The sequence below is a fragment of the Nannospalax galili genome, unplaced genomic scaffold, assembly GCF_000622305.1.
Source record: "Nannospalax galili isolate Female #2095 unplaced genomic scaffold, S.galili_v1.0 scaffold734, whole genome shotgun sequence".
Classification (NCBI taxonomy): Eukaryota; Metazoa; Chordata; class Mammalia; order Rodentia; family Spalacidae; genus Nannospalax; species Nannospalax galili.
In genome coordinates, this window is record NW_008337073.1 from 3642861 (window position 1) to 3667460 (window position 24600).

The following is a 24600-nucleotide window of genomic DNA, read 5'->3' on the forward strand; positions in this document are numbered from 1 at the left end:
TTCTTTTAGGTTTTCAAATTTAGTAGCATATAGGTTTTTAAAATATTCCCTTATAATGTTCTGTATCTTTCTGGTGTCTGTTGTGATGTTGCCCTTTCATCTCTGAATTTGTTGATTTGGAGGTGGTCTTCCTTTCTTTTGGTTAACTGTGCTAGCAGTCTCTCAATTTTGTTTATCTTTTCAAACAACCAGCTCTTCGATTCATTGATTTTTTTTATTGTTTTCTTTGTTTCTATTTCATTAATTTTTGCTCTGATTTTTGTTATTTCTTCTCTTCTGCTGGGTTTCGTGAACCTAATATTCTTTACGTCCATCTCTGGTCCTAAGTCACTTTTGCTGCTGACAAAACACAGCAGCCAATCTACTCATTTCATTTGTCACAGGAAGATCTGGAAGAATAGGTCATCCTGTCATCAGCACAATTGTGACATCTTCCTAACATCAACAAAACATAAAACCTTCCAATTCTACCCAGTTAGTGTGAGACTATACTTAATTCATGTCAAAGTCTTAACCCTGTTTCAACACTCTTGTGTTATTATATGCCTTTGCCAATAGTCCCTTAACAATGAGCAAGTGCTCACTAAGAATGAGTAATTACTCTTTTTATTTGATGATTAAAAAACCAGAAGTCTTCAAAATGAGAGGCATTAAAAAGTGATCTGCGCTCAGGAAAGGATTTTCGTGGGATTCCTTTCAAGGGTTCTCATTGAACACTTAGGTGTTTATTTATAGGCCTTTAATTATTTCACAGTGAGGTGAAAGGGGGGAAAAATGCCTGAAAACTAAAATGCAAAAATCAGAACTGACATCTCTAAAAGTGAAATAAAGCCAGTGGAGAAGTGAGGTGGATTCCCCAGAGTGTTTATTCACCTTTTCATGAACCTGATTTGTATAAAGCTAGCTAAGCACATATATTTAGGTAAAAATTGGGAACCTAAGATACAAAAATCGTCTCTAACAGGTTTGAACTACTAGTTTTGTAAACTGGAGAAGGAACAGCATAAATCTGTTTTCTTTTTTAAATTTTGGAGGGGATTTATTTTTGTTTTATGTATATGAGTGTTTTGAATGCATGTATATAAGTGGACCATGTCGTGAAATGCCCACAGAGGCCAGAAGAGGGCATTGGATCCCCTGGAACTGAAGTTATGGATGGTTGGTAGCTGCCATGTGGGTGCTGGGAACTGAACTCGGGTCCTCTGGGAGAGCAGCCAGTGCTCTTAACCACTGAGCAATCTCTCCTGTCCCTCATTTTTCTTTCTTTAAAGTGTCCCTGATAGGTAAAACATATCTTATTTTGGCAACTTTGTCATGAGCATTCCCTTTCAACACAGCATTAACTGCTTCATACTGCAGATAGTCGGGGGCCTGGAGTCATAAATGCGTCTGGAAGGCCTGCTCTCCAATTTTACTGTGAACATAATGGGGGAGGGGCAGGGGAGAAAACTCTGTGAAAAGAGAAAAGGTGAAGTTACAGGTAGATATCTGAGTTTTGTTCACAGTCCATATCTCTATGGTATTTCATTTGCATCCTGCCAGTTTTTAAGAGTTGGAAATGTACTTCTACTTGTCCTAAAACAATTCCATTTAAAATAAACTGTAATTTAAGTCCTTATGCCCTCTTACAAAAGAATTTTTATTGACCAGACACTTAAACTACACACATACTCTCTCTCTCTCTCTCTCTCTCTCTCTCTCTCTCTCACACACACACACATACACACACACATATGCACTTACACACTTACTTTATAATTCCAGAAGGCAGAGAAAATTAGCCGCCATTTTATTCTAGTTTTGAAACAGGATCTTGCTATATACCCCGGCTGGCCTGGAACTCACTGTATAGACCAGGCTGGCCTCAATTCCTCGATTTCACAGAGATCCGCCTGCCTCTGCCTCCCGAGTGCTGGGATTAAAGGTGAGCATCACAATGCTCAAGTCTGTTAATTTTGACATTCAGTACTTTAATAATATAACTGAGACTACTGTTTTATTATACTGTGCCAATGTAAATACTTAGTGCAATAAAATAAAGTATGGATGGAGATAAGAAAGACTCTAATATTAATACAAAATAATGGTTTAGTAGTACAGAATTATGATATCATTTTAGCTTTTCTCTCTAGTTCTTTAGATTAAAAAAAAATTATATAATTTTGGGTGTGGCAAGGTCTGGCCTTGAACTTTGAACTCACTCACGGACTCCTCCTGCCTCAGCTTCCCAAGTGACTGGAACTACCAGCATGTGCCACCATGCCTCACTGAAAATTAGAATTTTAAAAACAAAACAAATTGCTAACTTTAAAATAGTACATACACTAGATATAGAAAATGATTGGATGTATTTCACTATTAAATACTTTTATATGATACTAACAATTAGGAAATTCATAAGAAATTTTTGCATCTCCAAAGGCATCACTACAAGAGTGGAATGTAGCTGACTGTGAGCACTCAGAATTCCCAAAGGGCAGGGATTTCACTGTGTGCCAGATGAGGCCTTATCAAGACAGTATATTAAAAGGAACATGACAGTGTATTTTGTCTCTGTTAGGCAGAGGGTAGCGCTCACAGTTCAAGTGTACTTGTCTCTTAACCCTAATTTGTAATTTCATTTGATTCCCATATGTAATGAAAAGAGAATTTAGCTGTGATTACAAGGAGTTGTAGAGGAGTAGTAGCTCTGCTCCAAACTTTGCCACCTAATTTCACTAGTATGCAAAACCAAGATTTATATCCTTTGTCAAATAACTGGGTTACCTGATGGTGCTGCACTTACTTGTTTTTGCGTTCATCTTTTACTGTCTACTACAATATCTGAAAGCAAAAGTGAGATATTCACACTGTCTAGCACAAAATGGGTTAAAAAATTCCTGGAACAATATGTCACAGAATTAATCAATGTCTTTTGAAAGATAAGAGAATCTTTTAAGATAATAATTTAATAATAATAATGTTTAATCTTAATAATGTCATATATATTTTTTCTTTTAATCCTCAAACATATAAATAGGGTCAATATTTTATCTCATCTTTATAAGTAGGAAGTTATGCTTTGTTACAAAAGATCTTGTCTGCAGCTATTATAAGGAGAAATTAGGAATCCCGTGTATCTAATTGCAAAACTGTATTCTCTTTATGTCACATAATTGTAAGAAGAGAAACTCAGACTTCCTCCGTAGAGTTCCATATAGATTGCTTATTGTTTTCAGTTGATTATTATTGTGGTCTTATGAAAGCAATGAATGAAGACTAAGATTTATTCTTAAGATGATCTCAAAGCAATTAAATCCTCAGAGACAGGCATTGTAAATAGAAACAATTATGCAAATCTTAAGAACATCAGGTTATTCTACCTCTGATTCAGTCACACATCTCTGAGTCAGGGTCTCCCTGTAGCCCCAGCTGGTCTGGAACTCACTATGTAGACCAGGCTGACCTTGAACTCACAGAGATCCGCCTGCCTCTGCCTCCCAAGTGCTGGGATTAAATGTGTGTGCCACCATACCCAATGTATGAGTGTTTTTGCCTGCATGTAGGTATGTACACTGTGCCTGGTGCCTACAGAGGCCAGAAGAGGGTATCAGATTCCCTGAAACTAAAGTTACAGACAGTTGTGACCTGCCGTGTGTATGCTAGAAACTAAACCATGGTTGTCCTCTGCGAGAGCAGCCAGTACTCTTAACTACTAAGCCATCTCTTCAACCTCTCATTGTAGTTTTAAGGTAATGATACTCTTCTCCCTATTTTCCCTGTTTTATGACTATCCTGCTCAAAATGTATTTCTCAGACCATTAGCATCACTCAAAGACTTATTAGAAATCTTAACCCTAGGTTTAACCCCCAGCACCACCCCCTACCACCAGAGAAACGCCTCATCTCAGGCCCTACTTGATGCTGAGTCACAAGCTAAATTTAATAAAATCCCAAGGTGAGCAAATACACATTGAACTGTGGCATAGATACCCACCTGCTATATATATATTTTTTTAAAAACCAGGCTGACCTTGAACTCACAGAGATCCGCCTGCCTCTGCCTCCCAAGTGCTGGGATTAAATGTGTGTGCCACCATACCTGGCTTCTCTTTTTAATTATATAAAACTTCAGTAATTAAATCATCAAAATTTGGTTATAATTAATATAGGAACCAAAACATTTATAAAGTGGCTATTACAGGCCACTGAGTTAATTGTATGCTACATATTATACCTTGTCACCGAAAGACCTGATTCATAAGAGATCTGTAAATTCACTCCAGTATATATTATTTCCTTGGGTTCCTCAGATGGTAATAGGATTGAACTAGCCCTGCTAGGGCACTAAGGGATGTGCAATGTACTTAGAAAAGCAAGATCCCATACCTTAGGTTTTAGATCTTAAACAAGGGGTAATTATGAAGTTTTAAGTTCTCAGTTTTTAAGAATAAATTTTCTAAACCAGGCATGTCGGTGCATACCTTTAACCCCAGAATTTTGGAGGCAGAAGCAGGAGGATCTTTTCAAGTTGGAGGCTAGCATGGTCTCCATAGTGAGTTCCAGCTGGGGCTACAGGGAGATCCTGTCTCAAAAACACATACACACATACACAAAAGAATAAATTACCCAAATCAAGCATAGTAATACTTGCTTTGAATGGAATGCTCAGAAGCCACAAAGCTATAATAACACAAATATAGCTCAGAAATAATTTGTGATATTTCAATACCTAGTTAGCTATTTTGTATATGTTGTACAAGGGTTTTTAAAGATTTTTTTAAATTTTTATTTGTGTGTATGTATGTATGTGTGTGCACATATGAGTGCACTGCCCACAGAGACCAGAAAAGGGCTTGAATCCCTTGTACTGGAGTTACAGGCAGTTGTGAGCACCATACTGGAAGCAATTCTGGTCCTCTACAAAAGCCACAAGTGCTTTTAACTGCTGAGCTGCCTCTCCAGCCCCCAATAGTTGTAGAACTTTTTTTAAAAAACTGAATAAAACTTATAAATATGAAGACACAGATTGACTTAAATATATCTGCTATCCCTAGGTATAATATATAGTAGAATTTTCCTAGTCAATTTGTTGTACTAGATTGTTTAAAAGTTTACTTTTCGTATTCTTTAACACTTTCATACTACAGAAATTTAATTTATTTAGCTAAGACAAACCCTTTAAAATATTTTTGTCTAGACTTTATACTATTTTTTCTATTAAAAAGAGTAGGTGCCAGGTGTGGTGGTGCACGCCTTTAATCCCAGCACTCCAGAGGCAGAGGCAGGTGGATCGTTCAAGGCCAGCCTGGTCTACATAGTGAGTTCCAGGACAGCTGGGGCCACAGGGAGACCCTGTCTCAAAAAAGAGAAGACCAAAAAAAAAAGAGTATCTATGCTTTTTACTAAGGAAAGAAGAAAGTAGTAGATTCTTGTTTATTCTAATATAACTCTAGATGGCTATACATTTTGGAATTCGGTGTTGGTTTAACATCAGAAAAGCCAACCAATGTAATATGCCACAGTAACAAATAAAGGGCCAAAACTTACCTGATTTTCTCAATAGCTCTGGAAAAAGCATTTGACAAAAATCCAACATCCTTTCCTAAATAATGAATAGAAGCACTCAGTAAACTAGGAACAAAAGAAAACTTCCTCAGCATAGCAAAGGTCATCTACAAACAAAACAGAAAACCACACACAGATTTAACGCCATACATTATGAACAAGGGCTTTCCCTCAGTGATCAAGAACAAGCATGCCTGTTCTCTCCATGCCTATTTAACTTTGCACTGGAAATTCCAGCCTAGGCAGTTAGTAAAGAAAAAGAAGTAAAAATACCAGATTGGAAGAGAAGAAATATATCTTCATTCACAGACGAGATGATCTTTATGTAGACGAGAATTTGCAAAAAAACAAAAAAAACAAAAAACAGACCTAATAAACAAATTCAACAAATTGTAGGCGATAAGATTGATTGATATATAGAAATCAGTTGTTTCTCTACACTGACAATAAATAATACAGAAATGAAATTAAGAAAGCAATTCCATCTACAGTCACATCAAACAAAAAATAAAACAGGGGCTGGAGAGATGACTCAGCAGTTAAGAGCACGGACTGCTCCCAACATCCACATGGCAGCTAACAACCATCTGTAACTCCAGTTTCAGGAAATCTAATGCCGTCTTCTGGCCTCTGTGGATTTTGCATGTTCACAATGCACTTGCATACAGGAGACAAAACATCCATATGCATAAAAATAAAAATAAATAAATTTTTAAAAAGAAATAGACACTTAGAAGTAGCTCAGAAATATGGGCTGGAGAGATGGCACAGCTGTTAAAGGTTCAGGCTTACAACCAAAAAGACAGAAATAACTGATACATCTGTGGTCAATCACTTTTCAACAAAGACACCATGGCTATTCATGTGCCAGGTGTGGTGGCACATATCTGAAATCTCAGCATTCAGGAGGCAGAGGCAAGAAGATCAGGAGTTCAAGGTCATCCTCAGCTGCATAGAGAGTTCCAAGGCAGCCTGAGCTATTTAAGACCCTGTCTCAGAAAACCAAAACAGAATAAAACAAAACAACACAAAAGATTAAGAACAGTCCTTTCAACAAATGATTATGCAACAATTGGAAAACCAGTTACAAAAATAAAATTAATTTGGACCTCTACTTCATATCATATTCAAAAGTTAACTCAAAATAGACCAACGGACCTAAACATAGAGCTAAAATTGTGAAACTCTTAGAAGGGAATACAGGTTACATATTTGTAGCTTTGGAATAGTGAATAGTTTCTTAGATATAACACTCAAAACCACAAGCAACAAAAGGAAAAATAAGTATGCTTGACTTCATCAGAATTAAAAACTGATGTGCAATCAAAGGATACTTTCAAGAAAGTGAAAAGACAGTCCATAGCATGGGAGAAAATTATTCCAAATTATCTCTCAGCTAAGGCTCTAGTATCCATAATATATGTAAGGAATTCTTACAGTTCAACAACAAAAAGACACTAAAAAAAAAAAATAGGCAAAAGGTTTGAATAGATATTCCTAAAAGAACATATGAAAAAGGTGGCTATAACATGGAAAGGGACTCAGTATTTTAGTTATTTAGAAAAATGCAAATCAAAACAACCATGAGACACCCCTTCACATCCACGAGAACAGCAGCCACCAGAAGGATAAACAGTAACAAGTGCTGGTGAGGACTTGGAGAAGCCACAGCACTCATGCACTGCTGGGGAATGTAAAATGCCATTTCTGCTGTTGAAAATAGTTTGATATTTTCTTAAAAAGTTGAGGATTTGCCCTGTGATCCAGCAATTCTGTTCTTCCATATAAACTCAAATAAATAGAAAACATGTTTACACAAAATCTTGTACGTGAATGTTCAAAGCAACATTATTGCTAGTAGTACAAGAGTAGAAATAACACAATGCCCATCAGTTGATGACTAAGCAAAATAGGATATGCACATGCAATGGATTATTATCTAACCATTATAGGAATGAAGCATCAATATGTGTTCAGTATGGCTGAACTTTGTAAATATTCTGTTAAGCAAAAGAAGCCAGATACAAAAGCCCATGTTACATTATTCCTTTTACATGAATTGTACAAAGTAAGAAAATCTATAAAGACAAAATAAGTTGGTGTTTGCCAAGCACCTGGGAAAATCAGGGGTAACTGCTTGACGAGGTTTCTTTTTAGGTGATTAAAAAGCTCTGAAATTAAAGTTCATGGTTGTGTGGTATTTTGAATATACTGAGAAACTGCTGAGTTGTACACTAAAAAGATTAAAATGATAATTTTATGTGAATATTATCTCAGAAAGAAAACATAGCTTTTTCAAAAGCCCCAACAGACAAACCCAAAAGGCAAACATGATGTCTATATAGGACTTGCACAATGAATAGATTTCTTTTCAAGTTCTAGGCATGAAACTGGTTTTTTAAAAAGCAATGTCTTTGAAGAAAATTAATGCTTTTATCATCTGTGGGTGTTGTTGCTGGCTGTATTCAGATGATCACAGATTTTTTTTTTTTAATGGCTGTCTGTTCTGATAGAGTTGCCAAGCAAACGAAACTTTTTAATGAGTTATTTCTACCTTAATCTGTCATATGAACATGCTTAAAAATGAAGACTGTACTTTACAAAAGTATCACCTAGATACAGGCAGTTTTCTAGTGCAAAGAGAAGCCTCTGCATGAAATAATTCATCAACAAAAAACTATGAAAGAAAATATGCCCTAGCAACTGGCTTCTTGTACTACAATCGGGGGCTCATTTATCTTAAACAAGTCAACTTTTGTAATACCCTCTACACTGTATAGAATTCTGAGTGACAGTCAAACAGAGCTGTCAAGAAAGAAGGAAAACAGAGGGAAATGTGAACTAGAATGAATTAAAAAAAAAAACCTTGTAAGAGAATGCAAAGTAGTCTGTGGCAAGGAACTTTCCTTTAAAATAAGCAGAAGCTATGCGAACACATTGAGCAAGTGAATGTCAATGAGGTGAAAAGTACTTAATAATCCCCTCAGCTTTTCTAATGGAATCTACCTGGCCCCCTACTCATTATAAAAACTCATCTAAATCCTAAAAGACGTTGAGTTGAGCAAAACCCTACAAAACCTTCCTTCAGTCTGGTGTCAAGCCCTGCTTAACACGTAAATTGCTTACAAAATGAGATCTGTTTGGTTTTTGCTCTCATTTCTTTTCCCAGGTTCTTGTCCAATATATTAAAACTTTCTGCAACATATTGGAAGTGATGTGTTGTCAATTCCACTGTTGCTATTCCTTCCTGAAAGTATTAAAATTAAATGGGTACTAAGAAACTTAAATTGAGGTGGCCCCCTTTTTCCTCAAAGAGATTACATCATAAAAAGCTATTTTAAGTATTTGTGGGAAGGATGGAAAAAAAAATCCTCTTGATGGTGTCACTGTTCTAAGATGGAACTTCTGATATTTTAGGAGTCTCTTGGGAATTCTATCTCCTGCTCAGTCTTTGATTAGCTGTGTGACCTTGGAAAGTTTCAGTATTAAAAGACAAGTGCAAAGTCAAACTGTGAAAACAGGACTTAACTGAGATCCTTGCAAGTGCAGAAATGGAAGGTGCTGAATGGCCACTTGCAACTGTCCCCAGAACTAAGCTTAGTGGCCAGGCAACAATTTGACTTGAAAGAAATTACAGTTAACTGTGTACTGAGGCATTTTCTTATACAGCAGTATAGGAAACTGCAGTAAAATTCTAGCAATATTTATCAATAAAAAACATCTTCTTTTGTTCAATATTAGCAGTTGAAGGAACTAAGCCAGTTATAGATAAAAGAACCAAGTTGATGTTCTAAACAATAAAGTCTTAGATACACTGAAATAAGTATATTAAAAATCAGAGAACATTACTTCATTGACATTGCCTGCATGCAAATCTGAACCTAGACGTTGCACTTGTAGGATTTAGTCAAGTAACTTATCTGTGAACAGAAATCATTTTCTAAACTTAGAAATCACCAATTTTTAAGATGCATTAGAAGCAATAATAATAACAATAATAATAATAATAATAATAATAAATAGTTCTATGCAATAAAAGAAGTAATGCTAGGGGGGAAAACCTCTAAAATTGGCGATAGTATGATCTTATCTAAATGTCATCTTCATAAGCCTCCTAGGCATTACAGTGTTTAGTTCAATGCTATTTGTATTTTAAAGAATATTTTATTTATTATTTTTATTTTATGTATATGAGTGTATTACATGCATGTAGGTAAGTGCACTGTGAACCCCGGTTCTCTGCAAGAGCAGTCAGTGCTCTTAACCACTGAGCCATCTCTCCAGCCCCACTATTTGCATTTTTATGCCAGAGGGAAAATAAAGCGAGTCCCTGATGATGCTGAAAAGAGGAAGCTAGCAGAATGACTTTCTAAAAACATAAGACATTTAAAACCCATTGATATAAAACATGTTGAAATTTTATTTTTAGAAGTGAGCTCTCAAGTATTTTGTTTTCTTTTCTTGGTTTGTTTTGTTGTTGCTCTCTTTTGTCGTTTGTTTTTTCAGACTAGGTCTCTAGTATGCAGTCCTGATAGCTCTACAACTTTCTATATAGCCCAGACTGGCCTGGAACTTGTGGTCCTCCCAGCCCAGCCTTCCAAAAAGCTGGGTCTTCAGATGTTCACCAACATACCCAGCCTTTTACACTTGATTTTGCTCTTTTGAAATAGAGCATGTGTGCCAGGTTGTTCTTAAAGTCTTTTATTCATTCAATTCGTCTGCCTTAGCCTCCTAAGTAGCTGAAACTGTAGGCACAAGCTGCCGTGCCAGTCCTCAAGTATTAAAAGAAAGAGGGGGAGGGAGAAGAAAGAGCAAGAAAGAGGAGAGGGAGAGGGAGAGATGGAGGGAGGGAGAGAGGGAGAGGGAGCGAGGGTGGGAGGGGCTGGAATACAGCTCAGTTGGCACTGCACTTGCCTGATGAGGCCCTGTGCTCAATTCCTAGTACAAAACAACCCCAACAAAAAACACTTCCTAAACATAGATAGAAATGTGTCAGAGATGTATTTAACTCACAAATAAGGAACCAGTAGGACTTCAGTTCAGTTCAAATGAAAATTAAAACTGCACATGTTTAGCCAATACAAAAATATAGAATGCTGAAATGAGCTAGACATGGTGGCTCAGATCTGCCATCCCAGGACTCTGAGGCTGCAGCAGTGAAATTGAGGTGACACTGGGCTCCATTGTAAGACCCTGGCTCGAAAACAAAACAAAACCAAACCCCCAAATAATGTTTTTCAAAAATAAATGATAAATAATTACTTTCCTTTTGTCAACTTTTTGGGGAGGTGGGGAAGAGACAGGGTCTTATTGCATAACCTTGGCTGGCCTGGAACTTGCTATGTAGACCAGCCTTGAACTTATAGAAATCTACCTGCCTCTGTCTCCATAGTGCTGGGATTATAGGCATGCACTACCACACCCAGCCTACAATTTATTTTCAAACACAATTGATTTATATTTCTATGGACAAGAAATATTTGAATTATTAGTTTTCTATAATTTGCAGAGGTATAAAACAACTCAGTGATAATAAAAGGCAGAATCAATCCAGAAGGGTTTGCTAGATATGACACTTAGTACATGTGCTGGATAGCTTTAGCATCAACTTGACACACCTGGGTTGAGGGAGCCACAATTGGGGAATTGCCTCTATTGGACTGGCCTGTGGCCATGTCTGAGGGGCATCTTCTTGATAAGTGTTGTGGGAGGGCCCAGCCCACTGTGGGTGGTGCCACCCCTGGGCAAGGTGGGCCTGTGTTGCATAAGAAAGCAGGTTAAGCAAGGGCCAGGGGAGCAAGCCAGTAAGCAGCATTCCTCCATGGCCTGTGCTCCAGCTCCTGCCTCCAGGTTCCTGCCCTGAGGTCCTACCTTGGGCTCCCGGATGAACTGTGACCTGGGAGATGTAAGACAAATAAACCCTTTCCTCCCCAAGTTGGTAGTGGTCAGAGTATTTTGTAAAAGCAATGAACAAACTAGGACAGTACATGTTTTTGTTTTTTCTTCCATTTAAGAGTTTTGGTTTGTTTTTCTTTTTCTTTTTGTTTTTTCAATTTGCTTTTCCAACAGGAGGAATATGATTAACTAATTAGAGAAAGATGCAAAGAAAGGTAATTCTGGTAGCGAGGCTTCCTGAACAAATTCTACATTTGAACTTCTTAAGTTCATAGTTAAAATAAAAACCGTCCCCATTCCTAGCCTCACAAAAGGATTCGGTTTTTTATTTTGTTCTAGAAAATTATTTCTCTAAAAGAGTCCTGCTTCCAAGTACTTAAGACCCCAACATTTAAACTGTATTGTCCATTTGCAAAACAGACAAACAAAAACCCATAGTACTGAGCCAATACTATATTTTAAAACAATGGGAATATATAAACACTTTTCATTTTGACTTTTTTGTTTGTTTTTTGAGACAGGGTCTCCTTGTAGCCCCAGCAGCCTAGTAGACCTGGCTGGCTCCAATCTCACAGAGATCTGCCTGCCTTTGCCTCCAGAGTGTGGGGACTAAAGGCATACATCACCAGGCCTGGCTTGTTTTAACTTTTTTTTTTTTTTTTTTTTTTTGAGAAAAGATCTCATTTTATCACCCATGCTAATTTGGAAATTACTATTTAGCCCAAGATAGCCTCAAACTTGTAACAATCCTCTTGCCTCAGCCTCCTATCTTAATGGAATTACAGGAGTGAGTCACCATGCCCAGTTTCATTTAGCCTTTTAAATGAAGTTATCTTAGTAGTGTTTTGTAGGCTGGGTATGTAATTCAGAGGTAGAAAACCTGTTTATAATGTGCAAGCCCTGAGTTGAACCCCTACTGCTGAACTATATATATTTCTAAGTTACTTATTTATGTACTTATTGAGTTTATTTGAAAGGCCTGAGACATTCTTTTGTCAACCCTGAAACAATTGCTGCCTTATTAAAAAATATTTTATTTTTATCTTATGTATATGAATGTATTACCTGCATGTATGTTAAGTGTATCTGTGTCATGCAGTAGCCACCGAGGTCAGAATAGGGCATTTGAATCCCCTGGAACTGGAGTGTGGTGGATGCCATGTGGGTGCTGGGAACCAAACCTGGGTCCTCTGCAAGAGCAGCCCATGCTCTTAACCACTGAGCCATCTCTTCAGCTCAAGGTACCAGCATGGAGTTTCTTGAATTCTCCATTCCTCTTGTGTCAGGAGTGAGAAACTGGCATCAATTTTCCTGTAGTCACCTACTTTCAAAACTGCCTGGCTTCACCATGAATTCAAGCCAGCCTCTGTCCTGAAGAGTTCTTTTTGTTCTTTCTTTCTTTTAAAATCTGTGTGTCTGTCTATATCTGCGTGTGTCCGTGTCTGTGTGTGCTTGTGTGCATGCCATAGCAAAAGTGTGGAGGTCAGAGGACAACTTTCAGGAGTTGGTTTTCTCATTCTACCATGTGGGCTCGAGATTGAACTCAGGTCCTCAGGCTTGATGGAAAGCATCCTTACCCACTGAACCATCTCAGCAGCCTTGAAGAGCTCTTAAAGGACAAATTGGCTTGGGATGCACCACCTTCATTTAGGGATCACTCTGAAAATGCTTGGTCAAAGTGGACCCCTCAAATTCTCCTCTCTAGGTCTTGCAAAAAGAATAGTTCAGAAGTTAGGTTGTGGACTCTGGGTCAGACTACTAGAATTCAAGTAATTCTCACACTTTGAGTGTTTGTGATGTTTGGGCAAATTATTTAAACACATTGGTGTTTAGTTTACTCATTTGTAAAACTGGCCAAAACTAATTATTCCTGCCTTATAATAAGGTTTTGTGTGAAACAAATGAATTAATATTTATATAATCCCTAGAACAGTACATGCATATTGTAAAGTTGTGCAATATTATTACTATTACTGTCCTTGTTATTTATCATCATCCCCATGACAGACCATATTCCTTGGGCTTACAGTAGGTCTCCCAGAGACACCCAAGCATGAGTCAATATAGCCTTTACAGACGGCACTCTGGAGGAAGCCGACTGCAATAAACAACGGAAAGGCTCTCCTTCCCACTTCAGATGCATAACTAACTCTCAGCCTTCTCAGTAGTGTTTTAAATGGGACTAAATAACTAAGGTTCTCAACATCCCATTAAACATATATCAACTGAATGAAAAAAATAGCACATATTTATTGAAAGGCTTATTATACTCTAGTTACTGGGAATTCAAAGAAATTGAAGCCCCTGTTTTTTCCATGTGGTTTATAATCTAGTGGAAAAAGATAAGCATTTGATTCTCATACAGAGTGCTAAAAGCTTAACACTTCCTTAAGAAATTTGCATTGGCTCCATTCATGCTTTTTCCCAAATGTCAGTCAAAGCTGAGTCTTGGCAAATTAGTGAAGTAGGCAAAGTCTGCCTTTGGCGCTTTTCCTCTCCCCTTAAGACATTCCTTTCCATCCCTCCAGGAAGTCCCTTCCTCCTCTGAACAACCCTGTCTCCAGTTGTAGAATTAAGAACAGATGGTTATAATCTGGGTTGATAGGGTTTTTGCTAATAATCTGAGGATTTTCCCCTCTTGAGGGTAAGTGTTTTTTTTTTTTTTTTTTGGTCAGGAGCTCTGGAACCTGAAACACTATTAAAACTAAAATGATTCTCTACAAGAAGCATTTCAGGGTTCAGGCTAGCTGGGAACAATGGTCTTTTAAGTACTAGCTAAACTTCATTCTTTATTCATTATTGCTTTTGCCCTCTCTACCTACATGTGCTGCCCACGCTTCCTGATACAAGCCGTTTTCTCTAGTGTAGACCGAAGAACAGTCTACCAAGCTGTTCATTTTTGCCTGCGTTCTTCCCGTCTATGTTATTAGGCAAGGATTTGGAACGGCCTTCCGGCTACTTGTCCTTCTGACTGCTTTAAGCTCTCTTTTGTTTCATCAAACACATTTATTAGGTTTCATCTGCACCACAGAACTCTTCTTTTGTTAAATTAAAACATGTAAACTTTTAATGGAAAGAACTTATTTTGTTTGTTAATGAAAAGGCGTTTTCAGTAATGCTTTCTGTTCACAGGTTGTATTGTATTGTTGTGCCTGTTTTTGTCCTGCATGAGAAGAACAGGTTCCAACAGGCTAGTCTTTATTAGAATTTATCTCTTTTCATGCATAAGAACCTCATTCTTTTAGAAGTTAATCCTTTTCTCTAAAAGGGATATACTACCTCCTCAGAAATTAATCAGTTGTTACTTTCCACTAGGCCTTAAATTGCTGCACAGCGTTGTTCCACTCTGTCATTCCTTAGAGCTCAATAGAGGCAGGGAAACTAATGCAGCTGCCTTTAAGTGTGAAGTCTTCTTTGCCCATAGAATAAATATCTTCTTTTCACATTCTTTAAAGTTTTAATGATAGTATGAAACAGTGTCCATTTTCCATTGGAATCCAAAATTGCATGGTAATGACAATAAAATCATATATGTATACAAATGATCATGACACAAAGAAATTTACTCTATGAAATTCAAGAAATTCTTAATATAAATCTGTAAAACAAATCCTTTTTTTTTCCCACAAACTTTCATTATTATTTTCTGTAGAATCTGAATAAAAGACTCAAATAATAGTTGTACCTTCTTTCTTAGAAGGCAATTGGGAAAAAAATTCTAACAGACATTCCTAAAAACTTAGTATGAGTCCACCAGAACATTAACCCTTTTGTTATGGTGAGGGCCCACAGGGAATATCATCATTAGATGACAAAGTCCATCTTTATTTGGAATAAAGAACTAGAATAATCTTTAGCCTAAGATTACTTTAGTTGTGCATAAGCCATGGGAAAGAAGTAGAGACAGAGAGAGAGACAGAGACAGACAGACAGAGACAGACAGAGAGACGGAGAGCGAGAGACAGACAGACGGAGACAGAGACAGGGAGAGAGACAGAGAGACAGAGACAGAGAGACAGACAGAGACAGGGAGAGGCAGAGACAGGGAGAGGCAGGAGACAGACAGACAGAGACAGGAAGAGAGACAGACAGAGACAGAGAGACAGACAGAGACAGGGAGAGACAGAGAGACAGGGAGAGACAGAAACAGACAGAGACAGGGAGAGGCAGAAACAGAGACAGGGAGAGAGAGAGACAGAGACAGACAGAGAGACAGACAGACAGAGGGAGACAGAGAGACAGAGAGAGACACAGAGTCAGAGAGACAGAGACAGAGTGACAGAGAGACAGAGACAGAGAGACAGACAGAGATAGAGACAGAAAGACAGAGAGACAGAGAGAGAGAAAGAAAATAAAAGAGTAGAACTTACTTTAATTACAGCAATATGGTCAAAAGAAAGTGCCCTTTCAGAAACTATTGATGTCAATTCACTTCTCCATTTGTGCCATATCGGATGAGAAAGAAGAAACATTCTCATGGTTCTTCCTTGTTTTATGTCAGAAGTTTCTGGAAATATTCCACATTGGTGAAGTGGCAACAGGACTCTCCAGTAGTTCAAAAAGGGCTGTGGATGTGTATAGCTGCCTGCCACTGGTCAGTATCTATAGTACAGTGAAACAGGCCTTAAAGTCATCTACTTTTTAAAAAGGATCCTAATGTGCTTAAAGGTTGTCTGAATGAATCTTCTATCTAATCTTTAAATATTCTACAGTATCCTGGGGCTGGAGAGATGACTCAGAGATTAAGATCACTTAACTGCTCTTGCAGGGACCTTAGATCACTTCCCAGCATCCATTTCACACAGCTCACAACTACCTGTAACTCCAACTCCAGGGGACTATGACACCCTTTTCTGGATTCTGTGGACACCAGCACCTCATATATGCACACACCCACACATGGACACACATATACGTACATGATTTAAAATAAGTCTTAAAAATAATTCTACATCTTGATAAGTGATTGTTCAGCACATACGCTTGGAATCGTCTGTGGCCAGATTCTCACCTCCTGCTGTGACTGATTTCCATAACCATATATAGCTAACTACTGAAAGCCAAAATGAACAATAAAAAGAATTTCCTAGGTTAGACCTGTGTATCTTCTGACAATGAATCTAAAAGATAATCACTTCTTCATTCTGCCCCCACTTAAATTCTTGTGTCTACAGCTTCATATATGAAAATATTTTTCTCTTCCATATTTATTTGATTTTAATATATAATCATTGTGACAAAGCTACATAGCTCATAAAAAACATGCTGTTCCAGTAATTCTTTGGGTGTCCATATTTTTCACAAGTACCTTCCTATGAGGAATATGCTAAAAATGACTACAAATTGATTAATATATGTGGTAAATAGACTCATATATGATTATAAACCTTTTGACATCAAAAGAAAAAAGTATTCTTAGCATTAACAGGGGAGTTTCTGAAACTCCTACAGTATCCAAAATACCTCTTGGGTAATTAAAAGTTGTAGTTTTGTGGTTGAGATTCATTCCTCATTCTCCAATTAGACATCATTGTTAGACTAAGTCTTAAGTGCATAACTATTTCCTTGCTCTTTACCTTGCTCATGTTTATATACCAAATAAAAGCTATGTTTAACTTGTTACTGAAGTTTCCTTTTCTGTTTATTTTCCAATGAAGACCTAGGTTTACTTGCACATTTTTTACGAGCATCAAATAGTAGGTGATCTTTCAAGCTTGAACAGCAATAGTTGTAATGCTGAGGAAGGATTTTTTGTTTCAAACTGTCTAGGTAATGATTTACAGATATTTTTGGTAATTCTCAAAATGACAGCTCCTTGAATTTTTCTATGTGCAGAAAAATTTGCTGGGCTAGCATCTTCAGACCCTGGGAGGCCTATCCCAGTCCTCAGCAAATGAGAACAAAGGAAAACTCCAGAAGGAACTGACCTGTCCGATGTTATCTTGTGATACCTGTGAATGTTTGATGAGGTTACCCCAAGTGTCTATGACCTCCTGAGGTCTGGAATTTGTGGGACAGGATAAACCTATGAGTTGGGTGAAATTACATATAAGCTTTGGGTATTACAAAACTAAGCTTGATAAATGATCCTTAGCAATATTTGAATTCCTTTAAAGACAACTTCCAATACTTTGCAATATTGTCTTCATATAATCCTTAATAAATGGATGTTAAAAAGTAGAAAGGATAAAAAGGGTAATAAAAATCATTTTTTACAATTACTGATGTTATCAGAAAATGCACGTCGGTGTCTGACTATTGGAAGGCATAAGCTGTGGGCAAAGGATAAAGAAGTAATAAAAGAAGGAAAAGAAAAACCATAATAGGAAGGAACAAAGCAGAAAGGCCATTTCTCGAAAGTGAAGGAAAGTATAATTAATACGCTTCAAAATCTTTAGTGGCTCTGCATTATCTACAGGATAAGTTTCAGACTCTTTAAGCTGATGTTTGATGAATTCTGTGATCATTCTAGACCAAATCTATATCTCTTGCATATCTCTGGATTATTTATTGACAACTCTTTGACCATTCCTATGTGATTCTTACCTTCTTGTCTTCCATCCATGATGAAATTCCTGTGTAGCCTTCAAGATCTGACCTCAAGGACTGTGCTTGCCCACAGATTTCTTTTACTCGGTTCACTTTCTTTCCACATCCTGGAAAAGCTCTTCCTTTCAGCCTGTTAGGAATGCAACCCATCTGTCAAGTGCCAGGTCAAACCCCATCCCTTTCATAAAGCCCTCCACAATGGTCAACCCCTGTTCTGTTCTACATCTCTTGAGTTTCGACAGCATTTTCCTTCTTAGGAATGTATTTATTGTCTTTTTTACTTGTTACTCTTTCCTGCATCTTTATTTTAATGTGCCAAAAATATGAAAATCTATTTATTTGTAATATTTTTAAAAATTTTTTAGAAGAAGCATTTCATTACAGCTTTAACATACTCAATAACAGTTTCCAGAGCAACGATACATCTCTTTCAAAAGTCGCTATAAATTTTTTAGGTTCACAGTTGAATTAATACAGTTATACAATATTGAACTCAGTATAAACCCTGTAATATTTTACTTATTATTTTTATTTTATGTGTATGAGTGTATTGCCTGCATGTATGTGAGTGCACCTGTGTGTGCAATGCTGCGGAGGTCAACCTTTAAAAAAGATCTTCATTTCATTTTAAAATATACTGTTTCTTACAGAAAGACTTTGTTTTTGCTAATAACACTGAGATGTTGGCGCATGCATCTCTAATCTGTCCTACATAAATCTTTTTACTCCAATTATACCATATCCATTCTTAAAGAAAGCCAAGAGATGGAGAGATGGCTCAGCTGTTAAGAATGCTTCCTGCTCTTCCAGAGGATCCAAATCAGTTCCCAGCACCCACATGAGGAGGCTCACAATGTTCTAGAACTTTAGTTCCAGGGGATCTAACACCCTTTTCTGGCCTTCAGGGGCACGCACGTGCGTGCACACACACACACACACACACACACACACACACACACACACAGACAGAGCATACAATCACACATACACATAAACAAGAATAGAGAGGTAATGCTTTATATACTAAACTCAGCTTAGCATAATGATTGTCCCTTCTGAATACTCATTAAATAGTGGTTGACTGATTAATGTAATTTGTCACCTTTATGCTAAGTTACTTTAAGCATTGTTTTTCCAAGAAAAAAACAATATAAATTCATATTTATGAACCCCATTCTGAGCGGCCACTATATCAATAGCAAGAGGTGCATTTTGGTACTAGAAACCTTGGAGATTCTTACTAAGATGATCCAAAATAGATTTTTTAAGTTGTCAGCGAGATAAAGCCAAAATTATTTCTCAAATCCTTAAGAATTTTCTTAAATATTCTCTTTTTAATAAACCCTCAAGAACTCAACTGTGGGGTCAAAAGAAAATGCCCAGAAATTATGATAAAGTCTATTAAAAGTCTTAGCAGTATATTTTAGCACTTCAATTTTGCTTCTAGAAAAATGCATTAAAAGGAAGTAAAGATTTGTGCAAATACCTTTAGCTACAGGGATATTCATTATAACTCTGAATGTACCAAAAGTTTAAAACCTAAGTAATAATATAATAGGTGATTGGTAAATAAAGTATATCTCATACAAAAGAATATGTGTTATATACAAGAATATCAAAGAATGTAGACAGATTTTCTTTTGTTTTGGTTTGGTTTGGTTTTTTGGTGCTGGGGATAGAACCCCAGGGTTTTGTGCATACTAGGCAAGTACTCTACCACTAAGTTAGATTCCCCAGCCTGATAGCCTTAAGATATTATGTGGAAAAAGTCTTTAATTATATTTTAAGGCACCAGAAATATATATTCCAAATGTTAACATTAATAATTTGTGAAAAGATTACATATTTCTAAATTTTCTATAACAAAGTTGCAATATTTTGTGTTAAGAATTTTTAAAAATTAAGGATATTAAAATTAACTTAAATGCTTAGCTAGTACCTATTCTAGTACTATATTCTATAGTCAAGAAAAAGTATTGCTTCTTCTTTTGAATTAATCATAAGACAAACTAAAGAAAGAATTTTTCCTCATTCTAGCTAACTTCTTCAAAACAGTGAATAAATGTCTTACAGCTAAAAGCAACCAATGCAATGGGACTGAGTGGAGAATTTCTTCCTTAGCTCATCCGTGCTCATAGCTCTTAATGTTGTTTATAGGTTCATGGGAAGTGTATGTGTAAGCACAACACAGCAGGCAGCCACTGCCAGCACTGTGCACCATTATACAATGACCGGCCCTGGGAGGCAGCTGATGGCAGAACAGGGGCTCCTAAAGAGTGCAGAAGTAAGTAGCAAGCTTCCACTACTCAAAAGCCTTCTTTGTAGAGTAAACTTGTCTGTGAACTCCTTGTTAACTCTTGAAACACAATAAAAAGTTGTGGGTGTTGGGGATGGAGAGATGGCTCAGCAGTTAAGAGCACTGGCTGCTCTTGCAAAGGACCCAGATTTGACTCCCAGCACCCACATGGCAGCTAACAACCATCCTCAACTCCAGTTCCAGGGGAATCCAACACCCTCTTTTGACCTTCATGGGCATTGCATGACACAGGTGCACTTACATGTAGGCAATACACTCATACACATAAAACAAAAATAATAAATATTTTTTTAAAGTTGTGCATGTCAGATACTATATACAAATATACAAACATAGCCCATATCATTGCACAGTGTGACTCCAGTTTGCAACACTGCCAGTAGGACTGACTGGCCAAGCATGTGCTGTCCATTTGCTTGGATACTTTGTGGTACCTAAATGCTCTCCTTGAGAACTTGACATGATACAAACATGAGTAGACACAAGAGCAAGTAAGGACTACAGTGTACAGTTGCTGTCATAGCTGAGATATTGAACTATAATCATGAAAATAACTCTATGAATTCAGTTCTCAAAACAGCCCAATAAAGCACGGTGGTACTAATCCCATTTTAGAAATCAGGAAACTGAGTCTCAGTAAGATTAAATGTCTTGCCAAAGTTAGTAAATGAAAGAGTCAGGATTTGATCCCCAATCTTCAGACTCCAGTTGGATACATTTTTCATAATATCATGAGATTTTTCTTTCACTTATGAAACTTACCCTGATGGATCAGATTTCAGATTAAACCAGGAAGTCAGGAATGAAATTGCTTTACTAGGACTAATGTTGGGTTTGAGGTTGGAGATTAGATAAGAGAGTGAAGAACATGGAAACATGAATCATTTTTCTATTTTCAGTTTAAAATATTCACAGAACACACATTCTCAGACTGATGTTTCCAATCCCAACCTTCTATTTTACAAGGATTTAACAGCAAGTACCCTGGGTAAAGTTAGGAGAAGTCTCTTCCTACACTCAACCTGGAATCATAATAGATTTGTTTCTAGGAAATGTAAAGGATTTCCTATAAGCATAAATCTCAAATTATCTTAAATTTTTAAAGATATGAACCTGGACAAAATATGATAGCACATGAAGGAAACAATGAACAACAATAGCCCAACATTTCAAATACAGTTGACTTCCCGGAAAATGTCTGACTTCTTATTCTAAATCACTCCTCAAGAGAATCTAAAGAATTTCTCCTGAATTCCTAGAATGCCATTCTGGTCCTTTCCATGGAAACCCACTGTATGTCTAAATACACACAGACACAGACATGTCCCTGGCATTGGGGACCGATAACTTAGAAATGAAATTATTATACAAGAAACACCACAGGCCTCCTCTATGAGAAAATTGAAGCTTCTATAGCAGATTACTTTATAATTCACCAAAATGACAACAGCTGAGGAATGGTGCTTCATAAAGGATAAGCCTAAACTGGCCCTGGTGGCTCAAGCCTATAATCTTAGTTACATGGAGGCTGAGGCCACAGGATCCCAAGTTCAAGGCCTGCCAGGGCTACAAAGTGAGTTCAAAGCCAGTCTGGACTACTTAGTGAAACCATGTATCAAAATAAAAAGCAAAAAGGTGGGCCAGCAATATGGCTTAACCAGTAAAGAGACTTGTTACCAGTCCTGATGGCCTGAGTTCAATGCCCAGGACCCACAGGTTGGAAAGAGACCACATGACAGGAGAGAACTGATTTCTGAAAGTTGTCCTCTAACCTTTACACATGTGCAATGGCATGCATGCATGCACACACATACACACACAAAATTAATTTTAATTAACTAATTAAAATAAAGTGCCTGCCTAGCATGAATAAGGCCCTAGGTTCAATCTCAGTACTGCAAGAGAGAGATACTAAGCTCTGTAACACTGTCCACCATAAGTTTCCTTCTAGGCTCATGGGTAAGCATGAATTATGGTTTGTATATACAATGTTCATTATTATTTTCAAATAATGCCAACAGTTTTAAACTTTCTTTGCAAAATCAGGTGACCCACTGAGATTATTCTCAGTAGCAGGAATAGAAATGGTGACATGTTAACATTGAAGAGGGAAAAAAACCCTTGTGGCCATTCAAATATCTTTTCAAACCAACTAACTCTAGTTGACAAGATAACCAGAATATCTTTGCCTATATAAACAAATCCTCGATTTAATGACTGTTTTAGTTTCTTTTCCTGTTGCTGTGATAAAATACTATGACAGACGGAACTTAAAAGAAAAAGGGGTTTATTCTTGCTTATGTATAAGTTCAAGGGTACAGTCTATCATGGTGGGGAAGTCATGTCAGAAGGAGCTTGAAACAGCTGGTCACATCACATCCAGTCAGGAAACGGAGAGAGAGGAAGTGCTAGTGCTCGATTCTCCATTTTATACAGTCCAGATCTCCTGCCCAAGGAATAGCCCTACCCATAGTTAGAATGGGCCTTCCCATCTCAATTAACACAATCAAGATAATCCACCACAGGCATGCCTAGAGGCCCACTTCCCAGGTTATTCTAGACAAGTTAACCATTAGCACTTACAATCACAATGACCTCCATGCATATTCTAACACTTAAAAAACAATAACAATATATCGGGCTGGAGAGATGGCTCAGAGGTTAAGAGCACTGGCTGCTTTTGCAGAGGACCCAGGTTTGATTCCCAGTTACCCACATGGAGACTAACAACCTTCTGTAACTCTAGTTCCAGGGGAGCCAATGCCCTCTTCTGACCTCCGTGGACATTGTATGACATGGGTATACTTGCATGCAGGCAGTATACTCATACACATAAAACAAATTAAAAATAATAAAAATATATTTTAAAAAATACCAATATATAATGTAAAGGGGAAGGCTACATAAGTTTAAAATAAAAGTGGTAATCTTTTAAAGGCAAGGCAAAATAGTAAGAGTTCTGAACATGTTCCTTTTTATATTGTTTTTATTTTCTAGTATATACTATTCAAAAATTAAATAAAATAAAAAATTAACAATGACTTTATTCTATTTTTAACTTCTCAAATACTAGAGAGCTGTCACTGTGGGTTTTAAAAAAATATTTCATTTATTTTTATTTTGTGGTATGCGTGTATTGCCTGCATGTAGGTAACTGCACCCTTGTGCAATGCCTGCGGAGGACAGAAGACTTGTCGGATCCCCTGGAACTGCAGTTACTCAGGTCTTCTGTAAGAACAACCAATGTTCTTAACCTCTGAGTCATCTCTCCAGCCCCATGTTGCTGTGTTTTTACCTGCTCCTCCTGTGCTTTCTCTCCAGCCTGCAAGTGTAATGGCCATGCTGATACCTGTCACTTCGACATCGATGTGTGGGAGGTATCAGGGAATCGCAGTGGTGGTGTCTGCAACAACTGTCAGCACAACACTGAAGGTCAGCACTGTCAGCGCTGTAAGCCAGGTTTCTACCGTGACCTCCGGAGACCCTTCTCTGCCCCAGATGCTTGTAAAGGTAAGTAAACTCATGGGGCCTAGGATGATTTGTGCAAAAATGACAAACCCATCCTTCATTTTCCTGGTTCAAGGAAAAAGGTCATAAATTCTCAGTTAATTTCTTATCAATAAGTGATAAGAATTTTCAACTATTCAGTGAAAATAACACAATATTCATGAATGTAATTTCCTCTCTTACTCCCCACACAGTAGTTTCCTTGGTATCACATTTTGGAAAACAAGAGGACTAATAAGAGAAATGAACAGGGGGGATCTTCAAGATGATTTTTTAAATATTTTATTTATTATTTTAGTGTATAAGTGTATAGCCTGCATGTGTGTAAAGTGTACCATGCTGTGTAGTGCCCTTGGAGGTCAGAAGAAGGTGTTGGATTCCCCTGGAACTGGAGTTATGGATGGTTGTTAGCCGCCAATATAGGTGCTGGGAATTGAACCGGGGTCCTCTGCAAGAGCAGCTGACCCATCTCTCCAGCCTCCTTCAAGATGATCTTAAGAGTAAATATATGCACAAGGAGTGGGCAATAAATGAAAATACACTGACAATAGGGGTCACTTACACCATGACTGTTCTACTACCATTCACCTGGACAGTGAACCTGAACACTGAAAACTAAGGGTTTTCTTTCCATTATGAGTGCACTTGGGCTGGCACTGCTCAGTGTATCCCTTGTAACATGACTAACTTAAGGTGTAATAATTTTATGTTCATTCACCCTTAAGACACTAAACTCATAGAGCAGGCTCTGCTTTTCCCTTGGCATAACTCCAAGAAAACAGAGT

The 24600-nt window shown here is 37.4% G+C and overlaps 1 protein-coding gene across 2 annotated transcripts in view; it reads left to right on the forward strand.

Moving 5' to 3' along the window:
• Ntn4 (netrin 4) overlaps positions 1-24600 on the forward strand; it is a 131554-nt gene that overhangs the window by 61517 nt on the left and 45437 nt on the right. For both annotated transcript variants that reach the window (XM_008832068.3, XM_008832069.3), the window contains exons 4-5: positions 20149-20275; positions 23630-23818. In XM_008832068.3, the coding sequence (XP_008830290.1) occupies positions 20149-20275; positions 23630-23818 (316 nt within the window). The remainder of the gene's footprint in view (positions 1-20148; positions 20276-23629; positions 23819-24600) is intronic.